The 18,447-nt window shown below is 25.7% G+C and overlaps 5 protein-coding genes across 5 annotated transcripts; 3 read left to right on the forward strand and 2 right to left on the reverse strand.

The window, feature by feature from the left end:
* Positions 1–4,403: 4,403 nt before the first annotated feature.
* On the reverse strand, positions 4,404–5,730 carry PmUG01_10041600 (conserved Plasmodium protein, unknown function; the record flags this gene model as incomplete). Its single annotated transcript, XM_029005619.1, has 2 exons — positions 4,404–4,984; positions 5,610–5,730. The coding sequence occupies 2 exons, from the start codon at positions 5,728–5,730 to the stop codon at positions 4,404–4,406; spliced, it is 702 nt and encodes a 233-aa protein (XP_028862190.1).
* Positions 5,731–9,180: 3,450 nt separating this feature from the next.
* RPN9 (26S proteasome regulatory subunit RPN9, putative) lies at positions 9,181–10,356 on the forward strand (the record flags this gene model as incomplete). Its single annotated transcript, XM_029005620.1, has 1 exon — positions 9,181–10,356. One exon carries the CDS (start codon positions 9,181–9,183, stop codon positions 10,354–10,356), a length of 1,176 nt encoding a protein of 391 aa, XP_028862191.1.
* A 987-nt stretch (positions 10,357–11,343) lies between these two features.
* KAE1 (tRNA N6-adenosine threonylcarbamoyltransferase, putative) lies at positions 11,344–13,140 on the reverse strand (the record flags this gene model as incomplete). The annotated part of the gene is made up of 1 exon (XM_029005621.1): positions 11,344–13,140. One exon carries the CDS (start codon positions 13,138–13,140, stop codon positions 11,344–11,346), a length of 1,797 nt encoding a protein of 598 aa, XP_028862192.1.
* A 1,302-nt stretch (positions 13,141–14,442) lies between these two features.
* PmUG01_10041900 (RNA methyltransferase, putative) lies at positions 14,443–15,165 on the forward strand (the record flags this gene model as incomplete). Its single annotated transcript, XM_029005623.1, has 1 exon — positions 14,443–15,165. One exon carries the CDS (start codon positions 14,443–14,445, stop codon positions 15,163–15,165), a length of 723 nt encoding a protein of 240 aa, XP_028862193.1.
* A 1,418-nt stretch (positions 15,166–16,583) lies between these two features.
* Positions 16,584–17,285, forward strand: PmUG01_10042000 (calmodulin, putative; the record flags this gene model as incomplete). The annotated part of the gene is made up of 1 exon (XM_029005624.1): positions 16,584–17,285. The coding sequence occupies one exon, from the start codon at positions 16,584–16,586 to the stop codon at positions 17,283–17,285; it is 702 nt and encodes a 233-aa protein (XP_028862194.1).
* Between the last annotated feature and the right edge of the window lie 1,162 nt (positions 17,286–18,447).

An 18,447-nucleotide genomic window follows, 5' to 3' on the forward strand; every position in this document is an offset into this window, starting at 1 on the left:
AAATGTTCTTTTATTTATGCACTACACTATAGTAGCAAATATACCTAAATATGACACATACGAAATAACAACATAAAGGTAACGTCTATTTATATAATATTATATGGGGATGTGGGATAGCAGTCGCGTGGCGGGGGTGGGGGTGGTTTACCTCCTATTTATACATACACACGTATAATTAAATATTATCCTATATTTATTTAATTTAAAAAAAAAAATATATATATATATATATTTTGTGTGTGTGTGCTGTAAAAAACTATACAACTTTGATTAATGTTAATATGATATATTTTTTAATTTTCTCAAAATTTCTTATTCAAAATGTAAAAAGTTTATGATTTTTCTGCTTTACATAATAATGCACTGCTTTTTAATCTTTAATTTTTTTTTTTTTTAAACTTTTTCAGGAAAAGCTCTTTTATACAAGTTGTTCGTTTGTTAGGAGGTGAGATGTGTTAGTTTGCTAATTCGTTCGTTCGTTCGTTCGTTCGTTCGTTCGTTTACTTTTTTTTTTTTTTTTTTTTTTTTTTTCTCTTTCCCCTATGTTTCAGTTTATCTCTAATTGTACATATGCTTCCAATGGCGCTAGTTATTGACAATTAACAACTACAATTTTGGTTTGAGTTCATTACAACACTTCAAGTCAATGTGCAAGAGCTTATTTCGTTTAGACACTACTTGGGATCACAAGTTAGCTTTAAATATTGAGCATTCATATGAAAAAAAAAAAAAAAGCTTTTATTTGTTTCTTTTGCATTCATATTTTTATCTTTTCTTTATTTTTATGTTTTCTTTATTTTTATATTTTCTTTATTTTTATGTTTTCTTTATTTTTATCTTCTTTTTATTTAATATTTTATTTTATTTTTTTGTATAAATCTTATTACTTTCAAGTCACTTTACTGGACGGTAAATACTGAAACGATTTTGTCTTCCAACTTTGAATATTTATGTATAAAGTTTGGGGAGATGAGATGAGGGAATAATATGTCAAAATTTTTTAGAAATAAAAAAATGGTATTAACGGAAAGCGATACGAACAGGTATAATTAAATATATATACAAACTGTACATATAATATTAATAATACTCGGAGTCTTTTTGTACAATACAAATAAAATCAACTTAAATAAATTTGATCAAATGGCAATTAGACAATACTCTGGTAGTTCTATCATACACGGGAAGTTTTAATAAGGTATAAAAGTTACAAGAAAAGGAGTATATACATTTAAAAAAAAAAAAGTAACCTTATATAACAGAAAAAAGTAACAATAATATTAACACGTACATATATATATATATATATAACTGTTATTCACTACATTAAATAAACGTAGCTATGTAATATATATATATATAATATACATATATATATAATATATTATGTGTATTTTTGCATCATAATTTAATTTAATCGCAATATATATTTATAAGTTATACGTTTTAATTATTTACATAAATATTATATAAATATTGCAACACAAAAAATATGATGTTATTGTAATTATAAAAGTTGACACTACATTTTTGCACGAAGCTAATTCAAGCATTTCATGAAATATTACAATTACAGTTTTTTTTCATTTATTTATTAATATATTCGTTTATAGGTATATTCGTTTATTTTCTTTTTTTTTTTTTCACGATACAATATTTCCAAAATTACTACAACTTATTTTTCGTTGCATATAACAGCTTTCACAAAATAATTGCTACTGTTGTGTGTGTGTGTGTTAATTTTTTTTTTTTTTTTTTAAGCTTTTTCAAAAATATACAGATAGTAAAAATGTACAAATGATATATATGCTTATAATATACTATATGATATTATGCCATATATATATATATATATATATATATATATATATACATATTTTGCATAAATGTATATAAAAAATATATATGCGTTTTAGTATCTCCCCTGCTTCAATACAAGGAGGTATAATATATTTTATACATATACCACACGTAACTATACGAGTGTAAAGATAAAAATAAAAAGTACAAAATAAAAAGAAGTATACAAATAGAAGTTAACAAATATAAAAAAAAAAAAAAAAAATCAACAATATATATATATTTATGCATTATTTTTTCTTCCTTTTTTCCTTTTTACTTACTAAAAGCATAAGAAAAGGTTTTAAAACGGCAAATAATGATAAATACATTTATATTGTTGTATTAAAAACATATATATATATATATATATATATATATATATATATATATATATATATGTAATAAAAAAGTACGTAAATATATAATAAATAAATATAAATATATATTTATATTTATTTACTTACTCGATTGTTACTTTTTTATTTTACTTTAATGTGATTTTAAAGCATAAACAAAATTTATTATGCTTTTTTTGTTAAATGTAAAAAAAAAAAAAAAAAAAAAAATTAAAATTAAAATTAAAATTAAAATTAAAATTAAAATAAAAAATAAAAATAAAAATAAAAACAAAAATATAAATAGAAAATATTGAAAATATTTTTACCCTTCAAATTTTTTTTGTTTTATTTAAATATATTTTTATTTTAATATTTAAATTTTTTTTTCTTTTTTTTTTTTTTAATATAAATATTTTAATGCAGTACTATTATAAAAGTACAAAATATATATAATTATACATGTACATTATATAATTACTCGTATTATTATATATTTATACGATACCCATATATGTAGTATAAATGAACACGACTATTATAAGCAATGAAAAAAACATGTTAGCTCAAAATGAGTTAAAAGGAAAAAAGGAAGCATAAAGGTAAAATAAAATAAATAGTATGTAAAGCTTTGATTAGCAAAAACAGGTTTTTTTGAGGTAAAAAATTGCAGTTTTTTGTTCTTTAAACGGCATAATTTATATTATATATATTATATATATATATATATAATATGTATATAAATAATATATAAATTTATTTTAATATATTCAACTGTTTTTTATATGTTTATGTTTAGTAAAGTTTATTGCAATTTTTAACTTGATGAATTTTCTGTTTTTTTCTTTTTTTAAATTTTATTGTTTTTTTAATAAAAGTTTTCTGTGAATGGAAAAAATGAAGTACTTATTTTGTTTATATATAATATAATGTATGTATATATATTTATATATGCAAATAATATAATGTATATGTATATATATATATATTTATACGTACAAATATAATGTATATATATATTTATACGTACAAATAATATATATAAATTTATATATATGAGGGAAGAAAAGTTAAATATTGTATGGAGGTACAAAAAAAGATTATAAAATGAAATTTTAAAAAAAGAATAAAACAAGTGTTGAAATGAAATAAAAATTATGAACAAAAAAAAAAAAAAAAAATTAAACCATTGTTCTTATATTATTTATGAATAATTAACTTTGTTCATATATTATTTATGAATAATTAAAAACACAAAATTTATCCATCAACTGTTGTACTGTTATATCAAACCCCCCATATAATAAAATGCAGAAAAAAATAGTATAGTAATAAATTTATTATCTATCTTAGCATTATTGGCTATAATTCACAGCGAAAAATGAAGCGTATAAATAAGAAAAAAAATTTATTTGCCAAAAGTGCACTTTGTTTTCCCATTTTATTAACTTTTATTTTGTTTTTATTTATTCGATAAATATTTTAACCAAAAAAATGCGTATACTTAAAACGACTTTTTTTATGTTTTAGGTTGTAATATTTTATTGAAAAAAAAAAAATTTATTTTTTGGTAAAAAGCGAACTATATTTATCAATGATTATATATATATATATATATATATATATATATATATATATATATATATATATATGTAATTATGTGTTTTTGTACATATATGTGTATAAAATGAGAAATAACATATATGCATATATAACATTCTTGCTCACAGAAGTACCTTTTAAATTTATGCACCAAGAATGAACATGTTCATAAAATAATCGTTTTTTAAAGAACTACAAAAAAAAAAAAAAAAAAAAAAAAAAAAAAAAAAGCTATATTTTTTTTTTTTATGTACATATAAGGTGGTGAATAATGAAAAAACTAGGTTAGTTCTTGAAAATTTACTTGTACTGCATTTTGAAAAACATAAAATTTTTAGCAATATAAAGGTAAATTGGTTTATTTGAACCATGTTATACGCAAAATTATATAGTAGAAGGAATAAGTTGATAGCCGTTACAATACAGCAGCTGAATATATATATATATATATATATGTATTATATATTTATGTACACGTATTAATTACACTTATGAGAAACGCAAAAATAAGTGAACGTGTAACGTAATGTAGCGTTAGGGTTGCTGTTAATGATTTATGCTATGATATGACATATGTTATATTAAGCATGCGAAAAAAAAAATGCCCCTAAGCGAAAAATTTTAAATGTAAGAATCTTTTGACACGTCGATATGTGATAGTTTTACGCATAGCTTATTTTTACATTTCATATATAATGGAATAGTTATATATAAGAATTTGTGGTTGTTTAAAAAGTCCCCTATTTGAAGGCATTTTGTTTTTTGAAATAAAAAGAATACGAGCCTATTTACATAAGTATAATATTCTTGATAAATAAAAGGAGAAAAAATTTTCACGGCTGCATACCCATTTGCTTCATTAACAAACCCAAGCCATTCTACACAAGAAGAAGGATTTGTTTTATTTATTTCTTTTTTTTCATTTTCTCCTTCTAACTTAAAAATAAAATTCTTAGATTTAATTTTTTTATCACGTCCATCATATAAACTTACATCATCAAACCTATTATCATTGCTCCAACTATCTGCATCAGAATCTGTGAACTCCAAAAATATATCTGAGTTATAAGACTTAATTCTTTTAGTCTTTTCCAATATATCTTTATCATTTGGTATACACTTACACAAATTGAAAAGAATTTGATCTAACATATCATCATTGGGGAAAAAATAATTTGCTCTATTTATTAATTCTTCACTCTCTGATAAAATATGCATAAGAAATAATAACTCAGTTGTATAAATTTTATATTCGACCAAAAAGTATAATATATTTTGCAAGTAACAAGTAAAGAAAATTGGTGTTCCACGTGTGCATAACTATTGCATATATATATATATATATATATATATATATATATATATATATATATATATATATACATATGTGCATAACTTTGTCGCTTGTCGCCTTATTTAACTTTTAAGTTAACGACATGTTTGCTCGTGGAGTTCGCTTAGAATTTAGCGCAGCGTAAGTGCACTATAATTATGTGAATAGCGCAAATGCGCAAATAGGCACTAGTTAACACAAACATTACCCCCTTAAAGGACAATTTCGAAATATTTACATAAAAATGAAAGCCCCTTTTAACACTGAACTGAGTACATCCGAAATAATAATAAAGGGAAAAAGCTTTTTTTTAAAAGCATACATTTTTCATGTAAAAGTAACCATAAATATTGTAAATATTTACACATTTATCAGAAAATAGTAGGTTAAATATATATATATATATATATATATACATATGTATATACGTATTACTCTATTCATGCGTCTTTTTTTTTTTTTATGTAAATTATCACACAAAATTAAGAGCCTACTTTTTATATTTTTCTTCAAGGAATAAACCAACGATTCTATTTGTTTTTTGCTTCTCTTTTGAATTTTGTTTGCTCTTATGTTACTCTCTTGGTCATAATGTAAACTATCACCTGTTTCCATTTTGTTGTAAAAGAAGTTCTTTACTTCTTACAGTATAAATATGTAAATAAATAAATATATATATATGGCTCCAAAACGGCTTAGCATTAATTTTGGGAAAATTTGTGTGCAATATTTTAAATAAAAATATGAAAAAAAAATAAAAAATAAAATAAAAAAAAAAAAAAAAAAAAAAATAAAAAATAATGAAAAAAATAATGAAAAAAATAATGAAAAAAATAATGAAAAAAATAATGAAAAAAATAATGAAAAAAATAATAAAATTAAATAAAATAAAAAATAGAAAAATAAAAAAGTAAGGACGTGCTGACCTTTTGCAATATATGGAGATCAATACAAGAACAACATATGGGACAGTAAGATTATTTTCTAAATATTGTGCAACCAGACGATTTTATTTTTATAAAATGAAACTTGAATTAAATATAATAATACAGATCTAGCAAGAGTTTTACTGTACCTGCCCACGAATTACAGGTAGAATGACTTAAAATGTCATTTGATAAAAAAGTAAAAAAAAAAAAAAGTAAAAAAAAAAAAAGTAAAAAAAAATAAAATAAAATACAATACAATAAAATAAAATACAATACAATAAAATAAAATATAAAAACAGAAAAATTATGAAGTATAAACATGTGCATACACATAAGCTTTTTCACGTCATTTCGCACAAAAATGTCTCATTTTATTTTATTATATATATATATGTGTTTATATATGTATGTACATGTATACATATAATGACTAGTACCCACGTGGCTTTGGAGTATAAAGTAATATTTTTTTGAACCTATTTTCGTAAAAACTGCTTATCATTTTCAGGGTGCAGTACTATTTTACAAAAGATTGTTAACATGATACTTTTATTTAAGTTAGGAGAGATGTAATAAAATGGACATGTTAAAATGTAAATGTGCGTACTTGTAATACCCGTAAGCTAGGGGCTTTTTGTGTGTACCACTTTACGTTTTTATTGTTATTGGTTAAGTTGCATGTATAAAACTTTTTTCTTATTTCTGCTGTTCACTTGGAAGAAGCACCTTTCCCAGCACCAATAGTCTTCCCAGCACTACCTAATTTTCATCAACATTATATAATGAGTGGACATTAATACTGCATATATTAGTACGATGGAAAGGTGAACAGAGGGGGGGATATTTATTATCTTTCAAATGTATTATGCGTTTGTCCTGTCAAGATGGCATAAAAATGCGTACATTTGTGTGTATGTGTTGGATGTACATTTGTGTATGCCTTTTAATGTAGACCATATATAAAGGAGGACCTAGTATAAAATATTACTCATTTATTTTTATGATGTTTGCGTTTGATGGTAATTTACACAAGAGACGCTTACGTAGAATAACGATGAACCATTTGAAAATAATTATTCATGGCCTTACAGCGTCCTACTGTATTGTATTATGTTATATTTATTTAATTATTTGGTAAATTAGTTAACCGGTTAACATGTTAATTGGTTAATTGGTTAATTGGTTAATTGGTTAATTGGTTAATTGGTTAATTGGTTAATTGGTTAATTGATTAATTGGTTAATTGATTAATTGGTTAATTGGTTAATTGGTTAATTGGTTAAATGGTTAAATGGTTAATTGGTTAATTGGTTAATTGATTAATTGGTTAATTGATTAATTGGTTAATTGGTTAATTGGTTAAATGGTTAATTGGTTAAATGGTTAATGAGTTAATATATTTTTTTTTCTTCCCGGTGTAGCGCACTTTGTAATGCAAGTTACTTTTGCACCTTAATAGTGAGATATATGTAGCTCTAATTTTTACGTGCACTTTCTCGTTTTTACAAGAGTTTTGTTCTATCAGAGGTCCTACACATATAAGCTCATTTGAACACTAGAATAATCAATTATCATTTTATAATTTTTTATCTATCATTTTATTAGTGTAATTGTACATTCCTATATTGTTAAGAATAGTTGTGCTTATTTTACTTCATTTCGTTGTATTATTATTCTTCTCTACTATCACAAAATGGCCAAGGATACGTAATTAACGATCATTTATATTTTCTTTTTCTCTAATCCCTTAACTCTTTTTTTCATATCTCTTTATTTATTATCTCTTAATTTATTATCTCTTTATTTATTATCTCTTAATTTATTATCTCTTTATTTATTATCTCTTAATTTATTATCTCTTTTTTTCATATCTCTTTATTTATTATCTCTTTATTTATTATCTCTTAATTTATTATCTCTTTTTTTCATATCTCTTTATTTATTATCTCTTTTTTCTAAATTTTATTAACACCTCAATTGGGAAAAATTAAAACAAAAAATTTCAATCGACTGGAACATTCGTATATATATATATATACTGTTCATACGTACATAATGAAGAGGAAAAGAATTTTAATTTTCCTCGTTTAAAAAAATAAAGTGCTTTCACGAGGTATTTACTGCGTACATAAAAAATAAAAAAAAGAAAAAAAAGAAAAAAAAGAAAAAAAAAAATAAACAACCGAGTTCTTCCTTTTCTGAAAGAGATTTAAGAAATTTCCCTTTTTTCCCGTTTTTTTTTTTTTTATTTTTTTTTCTTGCGACTATTTTAAATTCATGTGTATTATTAATACATATTTCTTCGTTGTGCATATTTTTAAGTATACTTAAATTTCGGCATTTTACAGACTCCAAAAAAAAGTTCATATTCAGCTGCCATTTATTTTAAATTATGATACTTATGTTCATACTTTTATACGATAGCTCTTTCACTTGAATGATAAGAAATGCATAAAAATGAAGAAAAATGTTTATGGAACACTGATGGTTTCTCAGTAAGGCATGCATAACAATATATAAAAATATATATCTATATCTATATCTATATATATATATATATATATATATATATATGTACAATCGCGCGTAAAGGAAGAAATAGTAAGAAATTTATTTATTAAAAAATGAATCCTCACTGCATATGCTCACAATAGTATATTGCAAAAGACGATTGATTAGCTCGAACAGTTTTTTCCCCCTTAATTTTATCACGCTACCTATATTTGGGTGAAAACAAAAAAAAATATATACACGCGGCAAAAAAATAAAAAAGCTACAAAACGAAATAACTCAGAACGGAAAAGCGAAAAAACAAAATAGCGGAAAACGAAAGGAAAATTCTTTTTTTTTTTTAAGAATATATATCTAAATTTAACAGCACTGGGAACAGCAGTTGTATGCTTGGTGAATAACTGAATAAGCGGTATACTTGGTACTTCAAGCTAGAGGGAAAAAGCAAACCGAACGCAGGAGCATGATTACGTGCGCACAAGGCGTAGGAACGCATATATGTTGGTATGTTAAACATAGTTGAAAGAGCATCAAGATTGGAGTATAACTCATCGGAAGGCAGCTACGTAGTATATTATAATCTTGCTTGGGCGAATAAGGAACTAATTCGGGATTAGAAGAAAGGATGACAACGGCGGTCGAGGAAATTAATAGTTTGTTGAATGAAAACGAGGATACACTAGTTAGTGAGTTACAAGGAAAGTATGACTTTATAAATTTTAACGAAATAAAGAATTACAAAGAGAAAAAATTTCATCATGAATTAACATTAGAAATACAGAAATTTGTTAATAATAAAAATGTACATGTTAAGGATAAATTTCGTTTATTTTTTACATATTTATCTCCACTAATAAGTAAGTTGAAGAAGACTATATATGCAGAGTTGTTATACATGGTAACGGTTCAAATGGATACGACTTGGACAATAAACTATATAAAAGAAACAGAAAAAAATTTAGAAAATGATAAGGATGCTATTATAATATATAGGTGTATATTAATACTGAAATATATAGATGTAGGGGACTTTAAAAATTGTGAAGATGAAATAGAAAATACAAAAAATATGTTACAAGGGGTTATAGGACTAAATGTAGTAGCACATAAATTTTATAATTTTGCTTTAATGAATTATTATAAAATTTTAAATAAATCAGATCTGTATGTTAAGTATGCACTTTTATATTTAGCATATACACCATTAAACAATTTAGATGAAACGGAAATATTAGATATAGGTATATATATATGCATGCATTCAATAATTAGTGAGGATGTATACAATATAGGGGAAATTATACAATTACCACTTATAAATGTGTGCATAAAAAATAATGAACAAACGAATTGGCTCTATCAGCTAATATACATATATAATGAAGGTAATATTGATTCCTTTAATCAACTAGTACATAAATATGAAGCAAATATAAAAAATTCATTATTGAAAGAATATGAAAAAAGTATGTTCAAAAAAATTAGACTTCTAGCATTAATGGATCTGGCTTTTAAAAAAAAGAAACAAAGATCAGATATATCCTTTGTAGAGATTGCTGAACATTGTAAAATTGATATAAAAGAAGTTGAGAAAATGTTAATTACAGCTAAAAGTAAAAATATATTAACATGTATAATTGATGAAATTGAACAATCTGTTAAAATAACGTGGGTAAAACCTAGAGTTCTTAATGATGAAAAAATTTTTTTTATGAAAGAGAGCATAGATAAGTGGATTAGTCATTCTAAGAGCCTCCTTACCTATATAGAGGACCTATCTGTAGAGTTGCTCATATCGTAGCTAGGTAGCGGCCCACCTTGTCACCAGCAAAGAAAATGTTGGAAAGGGAATACAGAAATGGAGAAGTAAAACGAAGCTGTAAAACGAAGATGTAAAACGAAGATGTAAAACGAAGCTGTAAAACGAAGATGTAAAACGAAGCTGTAAAACGAAGCTGTAAACGAAGCTGTAAAACGAAGCTGTAAAACGAAGCTGTAAAACGAAGATGTAAAACGAAGATGTAAAACGAAGCTGTAAAACGAAGATGTAAAACGAAGCTGTAAAACGAAGCTGTAAAACGAAGCTGTAAAACGAAGATGTAAAACGAAGATGTAAAACGAAGAAATAAAGCTGCCTACGCAAAATGGAAAAATGATTGAAATATGGAAAATATTGAAAATAGGCATATTAAATGAAGTTAAAATTATGCTTCTTTATTTTTCCCGTAGTGTCGTCCGTTTTTTGCACACATGTAAACACATCTACATCTACATCTACATCTACATGTGCATGTGTGTGTGCTCATTTTAATGTAACAAAAAAAAAAAAAAAAAAAAAAAAAAAAAAGTGTCAACTCTTTTCATGCAATTTTTCCTTTTAATGCATTTTCATGAGGAGTCGTTGTGTGCTTAGCGCGCATATATGCATATTACGTGTACATATATGTGTACATGTATGCATATATGTATATATATGTACATGTGTACCTTTGCGCACCTTTCTCTTTTTATAACTCTTACCAACTGGTTAACCTTTTTAAAAGTTCCAAAGAAGTGAAGCTGATCTATCCACATGCTTTTTCAAAAAAATTAAAATCCACATATGTGTAGGGGCAAATAAGATTCATTACTCCGTTTTAACTGTTCACAAGGGGAATAATCCGTGGGTGCATTAAAAAAAGAAAAAAAGGCGTAAAAATTGTCAAAATGGTTGAAATGGTCAAAAAACAGATCAATATATCACCTCCAAATTATCTGACGTGCAGGTCCCCTCTCCCACGAGTTGATGCTATCTCCACGTTACTAAAACGTCGTCCGTTCTATACCTTTGATGAATACTTATATTTTCAAAATTGTAGACAGTTTTATCTTTCGCGTGTAAATATTCTAGATAACCCGTATATGCAATCATAGCCCCATTGTCAACACAATAGCTATGATCCATAAATCCAATTTTAATATTTTTCTGTTTTGCCATTTTTTTCATCATATTTTGGAGAAACAAATTACATCCAACTCCTCCGACAATTATAACCTCTTTACTATTGGTGAACGAAATAGCTCGTTCAGTAATTTCAATGAGCATGCTAAATATATGATGTTGTAAACTGTAGCATATTTGAATTTTTCTTTTTTCCTCATCAGTTAAATTTATTACTTCTTTTTCCGCTTCTTTTAAATCTTTTTCGTAGAAATCGCTATCAGTCTCTATAGAACAGTCATCCGTTACGTACGTATCACCATCATCGTTACCTCCATAATTTTTTTTATTTTTGCTTTTATATATAATGTTATCTTCATAATACGAGTTTCCTTTCATTCCAGAATGGAGGCTTGAATTATAATGCAAGCATTTATGGGCATCCTCTGAGAGGTCATTCGCTCCTCTACCCTTTTCTATATTTCCTCGTTTATCAGATTCTTTACATTCGTGTAATTCAGTTACATTTTTCATATCCTCCGATTGATGCTCATCGCTGGTTTGTGTGTCTTCTCCACCTAATGCATTATTCTCGCTTTTGGCCTTCTTCTTAACATTTTGGTTTAATTTATCTGTTCCCCCTGCTCTATTTTTCATCCCGCCTCTTTCCTTTTTGTGGGCCTTTTTATTAGTGATATATTTTGCAAAGTACTTACTAATATAAAAGTCATATCCACTAAAGGATATGTCCATACCTTTTATCGTATAAGGAAAGAATAGCAGTTCAGTGAAATCACACGTATCATCATAATTTTTTTTTTTTTTTTTTTTTTTTTTTCTGAGCTCATTTGGTACATTCGACTGATTATTTTGCACATGTTGAACATCCGTAAGAATGCTTATGTCATCGTCCCATTTGCTATCTCCCGTGTTTTCCTTACCTGAATGAGAAGCAAATTCATCATGACTATGGTCATTATGTTTTGTATGATACCCGTTTATCTCTTTTGCATTATTATTAATCGTTTGCTTTTTCTTAATGTTAAGTAAATATTTTTGTCTAGCTAAAAGTTCAACATTATAACCAGGTGAAGGTGAGTTGGATATTTTAAGAATTCTAGCTGACCTGTCAATAACATTTCCTATGGCAATATCTAAAGTCTCACCAATAATTTCATATCTTTTTTTATAATTATTATAATATATTATTTGTGTATTCCCACCACTTACATAAAGAATAATAGGATGGTATAGCTTCGTTATATATATACCCATTTCAATATGAGCAATACAATGATTTACCCCTATTACTGGTATATTAAAAAGTAGGGAAAAAATTTTACATATATTGTAAGCTATATATAGTGCTGATCCTATACCTGGTCCTCTTGTATAACATATTAATGATATATCCCTTATATTTATACTTAATTTATTTAAACAATTTTTTATCATATCTATTATATAGTATTTGTGATGTGCATTAATTTCTCTAGGTATAAATCCACATCCTATCTCAGATATATATGTTCTTCTCATATTTACTAAAATTTTGTTTTCTTCATTTATTATGCTTACACCTAATTTATTGGCACTTCCTTCTATTCCTAACACATACTGTTTGCATCTCTTCTGCTGTACTCCTTTTTCTTTCTCTATCGCCATGTTAAAACATCTAATTATGGGAAAAGATCCGAGTAAGGACCAGGAGAGACTTGGAAGGCAAAGAGTAAAAATCGAAAAGCCAAAATGATATATCCTTATTGGGCTCTCTTTTATATAAAAGGAAAGTAAACCTGGACTCTTTCACCACGTAATGACCGCAAGAAAGTAACCCAATGGTTAGAGCATTCCTGTACACACACGAATGAACATACTTTACTCATAAATGCACAAAAATATACCTATACATACATGTATATATATGTGTGCGTGTATTTTTACGTTGAGCTAGCTACATCTAAAAAAAAAGTAATACCAAGCTGAAGATAGCACAACGGGAAGTTATTTTGTTTACTTCCTCATTTGAGCAAATAAAAAAAAAAAAAAAAAAAAAAATTACAACTCGTGTATTATCGATATGCAATTATATTGTTATTTGCCCCTTTCGAGAGGAGAAGTTACCCGGAAAAGTTCATATAGGCAGAAATATAACAAACAAAAAGAGGAAAAAGAACGGAGAAAAAAGCTGAAAAACGACATAAAAATGACGGGAAAAACGTACTTCGTTGTTTCTTCCCTTTTTGATTAAAAAAAAAAAAAAAAAAAATATATATATATGTTGGTTCAATAGATTTGTATTTTACTTATGATCTACTAATAGATGTAGTGAATACTGTTTTTCTTTAAACAAATATGCTCAGAATGAGAGCCTCTGCCGGTATTCCTATAAAGGGACTCTCATCACTGCACATAAATTCCTTTCGAGGAAACATCATCTCTAAAGAAGAGGCCATAAGTAATTACGTTATATATAAGCAAGTGTATGTATATATATATATATATATGTATATGCATATGCAGTTTTTATCTCCCTTAAGATTCATATATTCGCAATATGAGCAATACGAATTAAAAGAAAAAAAAAAAGAAAAACGTGAAATAAGATGATGCTCGTTAATGTATATTTGTGACAATTTTAATAGGCATGATGCAAAATCAACAAAGGATAGCTAATTAGTGGAGGGGGGAAAAATATTGCCTGTTCATATTTTTTTTGTAATTTCAGTTAAAATTTTTCGTTATCACATTCTTGTCATTTTGTTGTCATTTTTTTGTCATTTTGTTGTCATTTTGTTGTCATTTTTTTGTCATTTTGTTGTCATTTTTTTCTTCTTTTTTTTCTCCAATTTTTCTCCTTTTTTTCTCCTTTTTTTTTCCTATTTATTTGTCATTTTTTTGCAATGTAGTTGGAGATATAAAACCCATTTTGCATTTTTAAGCAGCAGAGTAGTACTTGACAACGAAATGGACATAGCTGACTGTGAAGGTGTTGAAGCAAATACCGTTGCAGTAAATGCGGGAAATGACAAAATAAAAATGTACGTGGTTATTTACAATATAGGTAAAAAGAAAAATGTTGGAAGCATTATAAGAAGCTGTGTTGCTTTTAATGTTAATAAAATATTTTTGGTTGGTCGAAGAAAAAATGAAATTAATTTTTTTGGAAACATGGGGACGTACAAATATATAAGAATTGAACATTTTAATAGTATGACAGAATTAAAAAATTATTTAAATGATAATAATATATTATTATATGGTTGTGAAATAACATCTGACTCTGTTTCAGTTACTACCAAACCGTTTCTTAAAAAAGATACAGCGTTTATATTTGGAAATGAAGGCACAGGCATTGAAGACAGTATTTTGAATTTATGCGATAAAATTATATATATTCCTCAGTATGGAAATGGAACAGCTTCTTTGAACGTATCCGTTTCATGTTCAATAATTTTACATAATTTTGCTGTTTGGGCAAATTACAAAGAATTGAAAGTAAAAGATAAAAAATTTATTTTTGAAAAATGTAAAAGTAAACTAGATAGGTATTTACATCCTTCAGACCATTTACTAAAAGAAATAAATGATAAAAGAAGCACCCGAGCTGAGAAGAAAAAGAAAAACAACAACAACAATACAAATAATTTTTATTTGAATGACTTTACCGGACTGAGCACTTTATTGTGAAAGCATACTAATTTTGTATTTTATCAAAAAAAAAAAAAAAAAAAATGGTGAATATTATATGAACACGTTAATGCGTTATTTTTATTTTTGAATTTAAAGGGAGAGGGGAAAACGTCGATGTGCGATTTTGAAAAAAAATATACATTTCTCTGAACACTAGTGTTGCGTGTATACAACCATATGCAGATGTGTTTATACAAGCATGTGGATGTGTGTGTATGTATGAACATGTGCATATATGCATATTTGCAACTTGGCAATTTTCCATCTTTTTTTTCCCTGTTTACAAGTACTGCTAATATGTCATATGTGCAGTTAAGGATAACTGTTTCAAAAGTAACGTATTTTATTTTTTATTTCCCTTACACATATACACGTATATACCTCAAACCTTAAACAGTTATGGGTACCCATTTTAAATGTACATCCATATGTACAGTTTTATCAGTGCATTATAAAGAAGGAAACATTTGGAAGGTATAACAAAACATTGTTTGTTCAGAGCAGCTCCCATTTTACCCTTCTTCGTTCTTTGAAACCATCTCGGGCATTTTCCATTTCGTGTATATCACTTTTTTTTTATTGCCCATTTTTGTTCTTTTTTATTTCATTTTTTTCATTTTTTTCTTTTTTATCTTTTTTATCTTTTTTTTCATTTTTTTCATTTTTTTCTTTTTTATCTTTTTTATCTTTTTTTTCATTTTTATCGTTTTTATCTTTTTTATCGTTTTTATCTTTTTTATCTTTTTTTTCATTTTTATCGTTTTTATCTTTTTTATCTTTTTTTTCATTTTTATCATTTTTATCATTTTATCTTTTTTATCGTTTTTATCTTTTTTATCTTTTTTTTCATTTTTATCGTTTTTATCTTTTTTATCTTTTTTTTCATTTTTATCTTTTTTTTCATTTTTATCATTTTTATCATTTTTATCTTTTTTATCTTTTTTATCTTTTTTATCTTTTTTATCTTTTTTATCTTTTTTCTTTTTTATCTTTTTTTTCTTTTTTTTTTTGTGTGCTTTTTTGTTCTCCAAATGCTCACATTTATCAAAATTTCACAGACAGCATAAACAAGCAAATAGGTAAAAGGACGCGTGTGTGCATAATACTTGTATATTTTTATGTATGTATGCACGTATGTACACATTTACTAAACCTGGAATACGCGGAGTTGAAACATTCGTTGCTTTTTTAAAATGCAGTTACAACTGCAAAAATTAAAATCCTAAAAAGGTTAGACGTTTGCATAATATATACGTATACTGCCACATACGTGTACTGCCACATACGTGTACTGCCACATACGTGTACTGCCACATACGTATCCGGCTACATACGTATCCGGCCACATACGTATACTCCCATATACGCATACATACATAGACACGCACACACACACATATATATATATATATGCGATGCGTGGAGTAATTCCGGAAGATAAAATTCATTTAATACAAAAAAATTTCAACATAGTTGATAGTAATCGAGATAATAAAATTGATGAACATGAATTTAAAACATTATTGCGGTTACTAGGACAAACCAAGACGGAAAAGGAAATAGAGGAAATTATTGAAAAGCATTTTGAGGATGATAATGATGAAGATAAGGAGGACAAAAGGGAAGAAGATGGAAAGAACAAAAAAGATGAAGAGGATAACAAAAATTATAAAAGTAAAAATTATATTAAGAAAAATACAGTAAAAGGTATAGCAAACCATGAACGTATAAAAAGTTTAATTGCAAAATTAAATAATTTTAGTGAAAATAATAAAAAAGAAGATGGCATAACAAATATAGGAAATAATTCCCTATTAAATAATAAACTGATAAAAAAAAAAAAAAAAAAACCTATTAATTTTGAAACGTTTATGAATATATTTATGAACACTTATACTGAACCAATATCATTAAATGAGTTAGTTAGATGCTTTGAAGTGTTCGACAATGAAAAAAGTGGTTATATGGATGAAGAAAAATTAAGATATATTCTGATGAATTCAAATGAAAGGTTAATTGATGAAGATATAAAATTTTTTTTAAAATCTTTAAATCTGAAAGACATAAATAAAATAGACTATGTTTTACTGTCCAAAAAGTTAAAAAATATTTCTTAACATAAAAAATTATTGTGTTTTGAAAAAAGAGAAAGCGTGAAAATATGATATCATTTTTGTGGACTATTTCTGGAGTAGGAAATTTATTTTGTATTTCCTGAATTGGGATTGCACCTTTGTTGTTGGGCCATGCGGGTTTGCATCCATGAAGGTGTATGTATTTGTACGTGTGTTTGTGTTTGTGTTTGTGTTTGTGTTTGTATTTTTGTTTGTTTTTGTGCTTATGTTTGTGTTTGTATTTTTGTTTGTTTTTGTGCTTATGTTTGTGTTTGTATTTGTGTTTGTTTTTGTGCTTATGTTTGTGTTTGTATTTGTGTTTGTTTTTGTGCTTATGTTTGTGTTTGTTTTTGTGCTTATGTTTGTGTTTGTATTTGCGTTTGTGCTTGTATTTTGTTTTCATTTCTGTTTGCATTTCCCCCCCTTTTTTCGTGGGAAAGCACAGTATATTTTATTACTTTTTCCTTGAAAACATAGCTATTTATTTTTCCACAAAATTATATCGTACATTAGCATTAAATGACGTTGCATTATGTTTCTGATTACTTGCTTATTTGTAAATTATTTTTTTGAACAATTATTAATCAAATCAAATCAAATCGATTTGATTTGATTTATTTTATTGTGTGGTACCTTTATTGGAGAAACAAAACCCGAACATGTACATAATTATTGTTCGATCTTTTGTTTTCGTTTCCTTAATGGTAAGTAATTAACAGTAATTACCATCATGAATGTCATATGCATGATAGCAAAAGGAAATGCATATTTTTAATAGCTCTGTACAAAAAACAAAAAAAAAAAAATAAAAAATAAAAAAAAAAAAATAAAAAAATAAAAAAAAAAAAATAATAATTTTACCCTTGTGACATTTCTTTTTTCCCTAAAATTTGATATAATTAGAATTTAGTTTAAATCGTTGGTTGTGATACTGGAAACAAAAAAACAAAAAAACAAAAAACAAAAAACAAAAAACAAAAAACAAAAAACAAAAAAAAAATACGAAAAAACTACATATATACTAACAAAAAAAAAAAGTTGTGATTATGATAACAATAGTAATGAAAATTATTATAACAACGGAAACAAATGAATCATAAAAAAAAAAAAAAAAAAAAAGACATAACAAGGAACGAATTTAAAATGAATAGGAGGAAAATAAAGC

The sequence above is a fragment of the Plasmodium malariae genome (genome assembly GCF_900090045.1).
Source record: "Plasmodium malariae genome assembly, chromosome: 10".
Taxonomy (NCBI): Eukaryota; Apicomplexa; class Aconoidasida; order Haemosporida; family Plasmodiidae; genus Plasmodium; species Plasmodium malariae.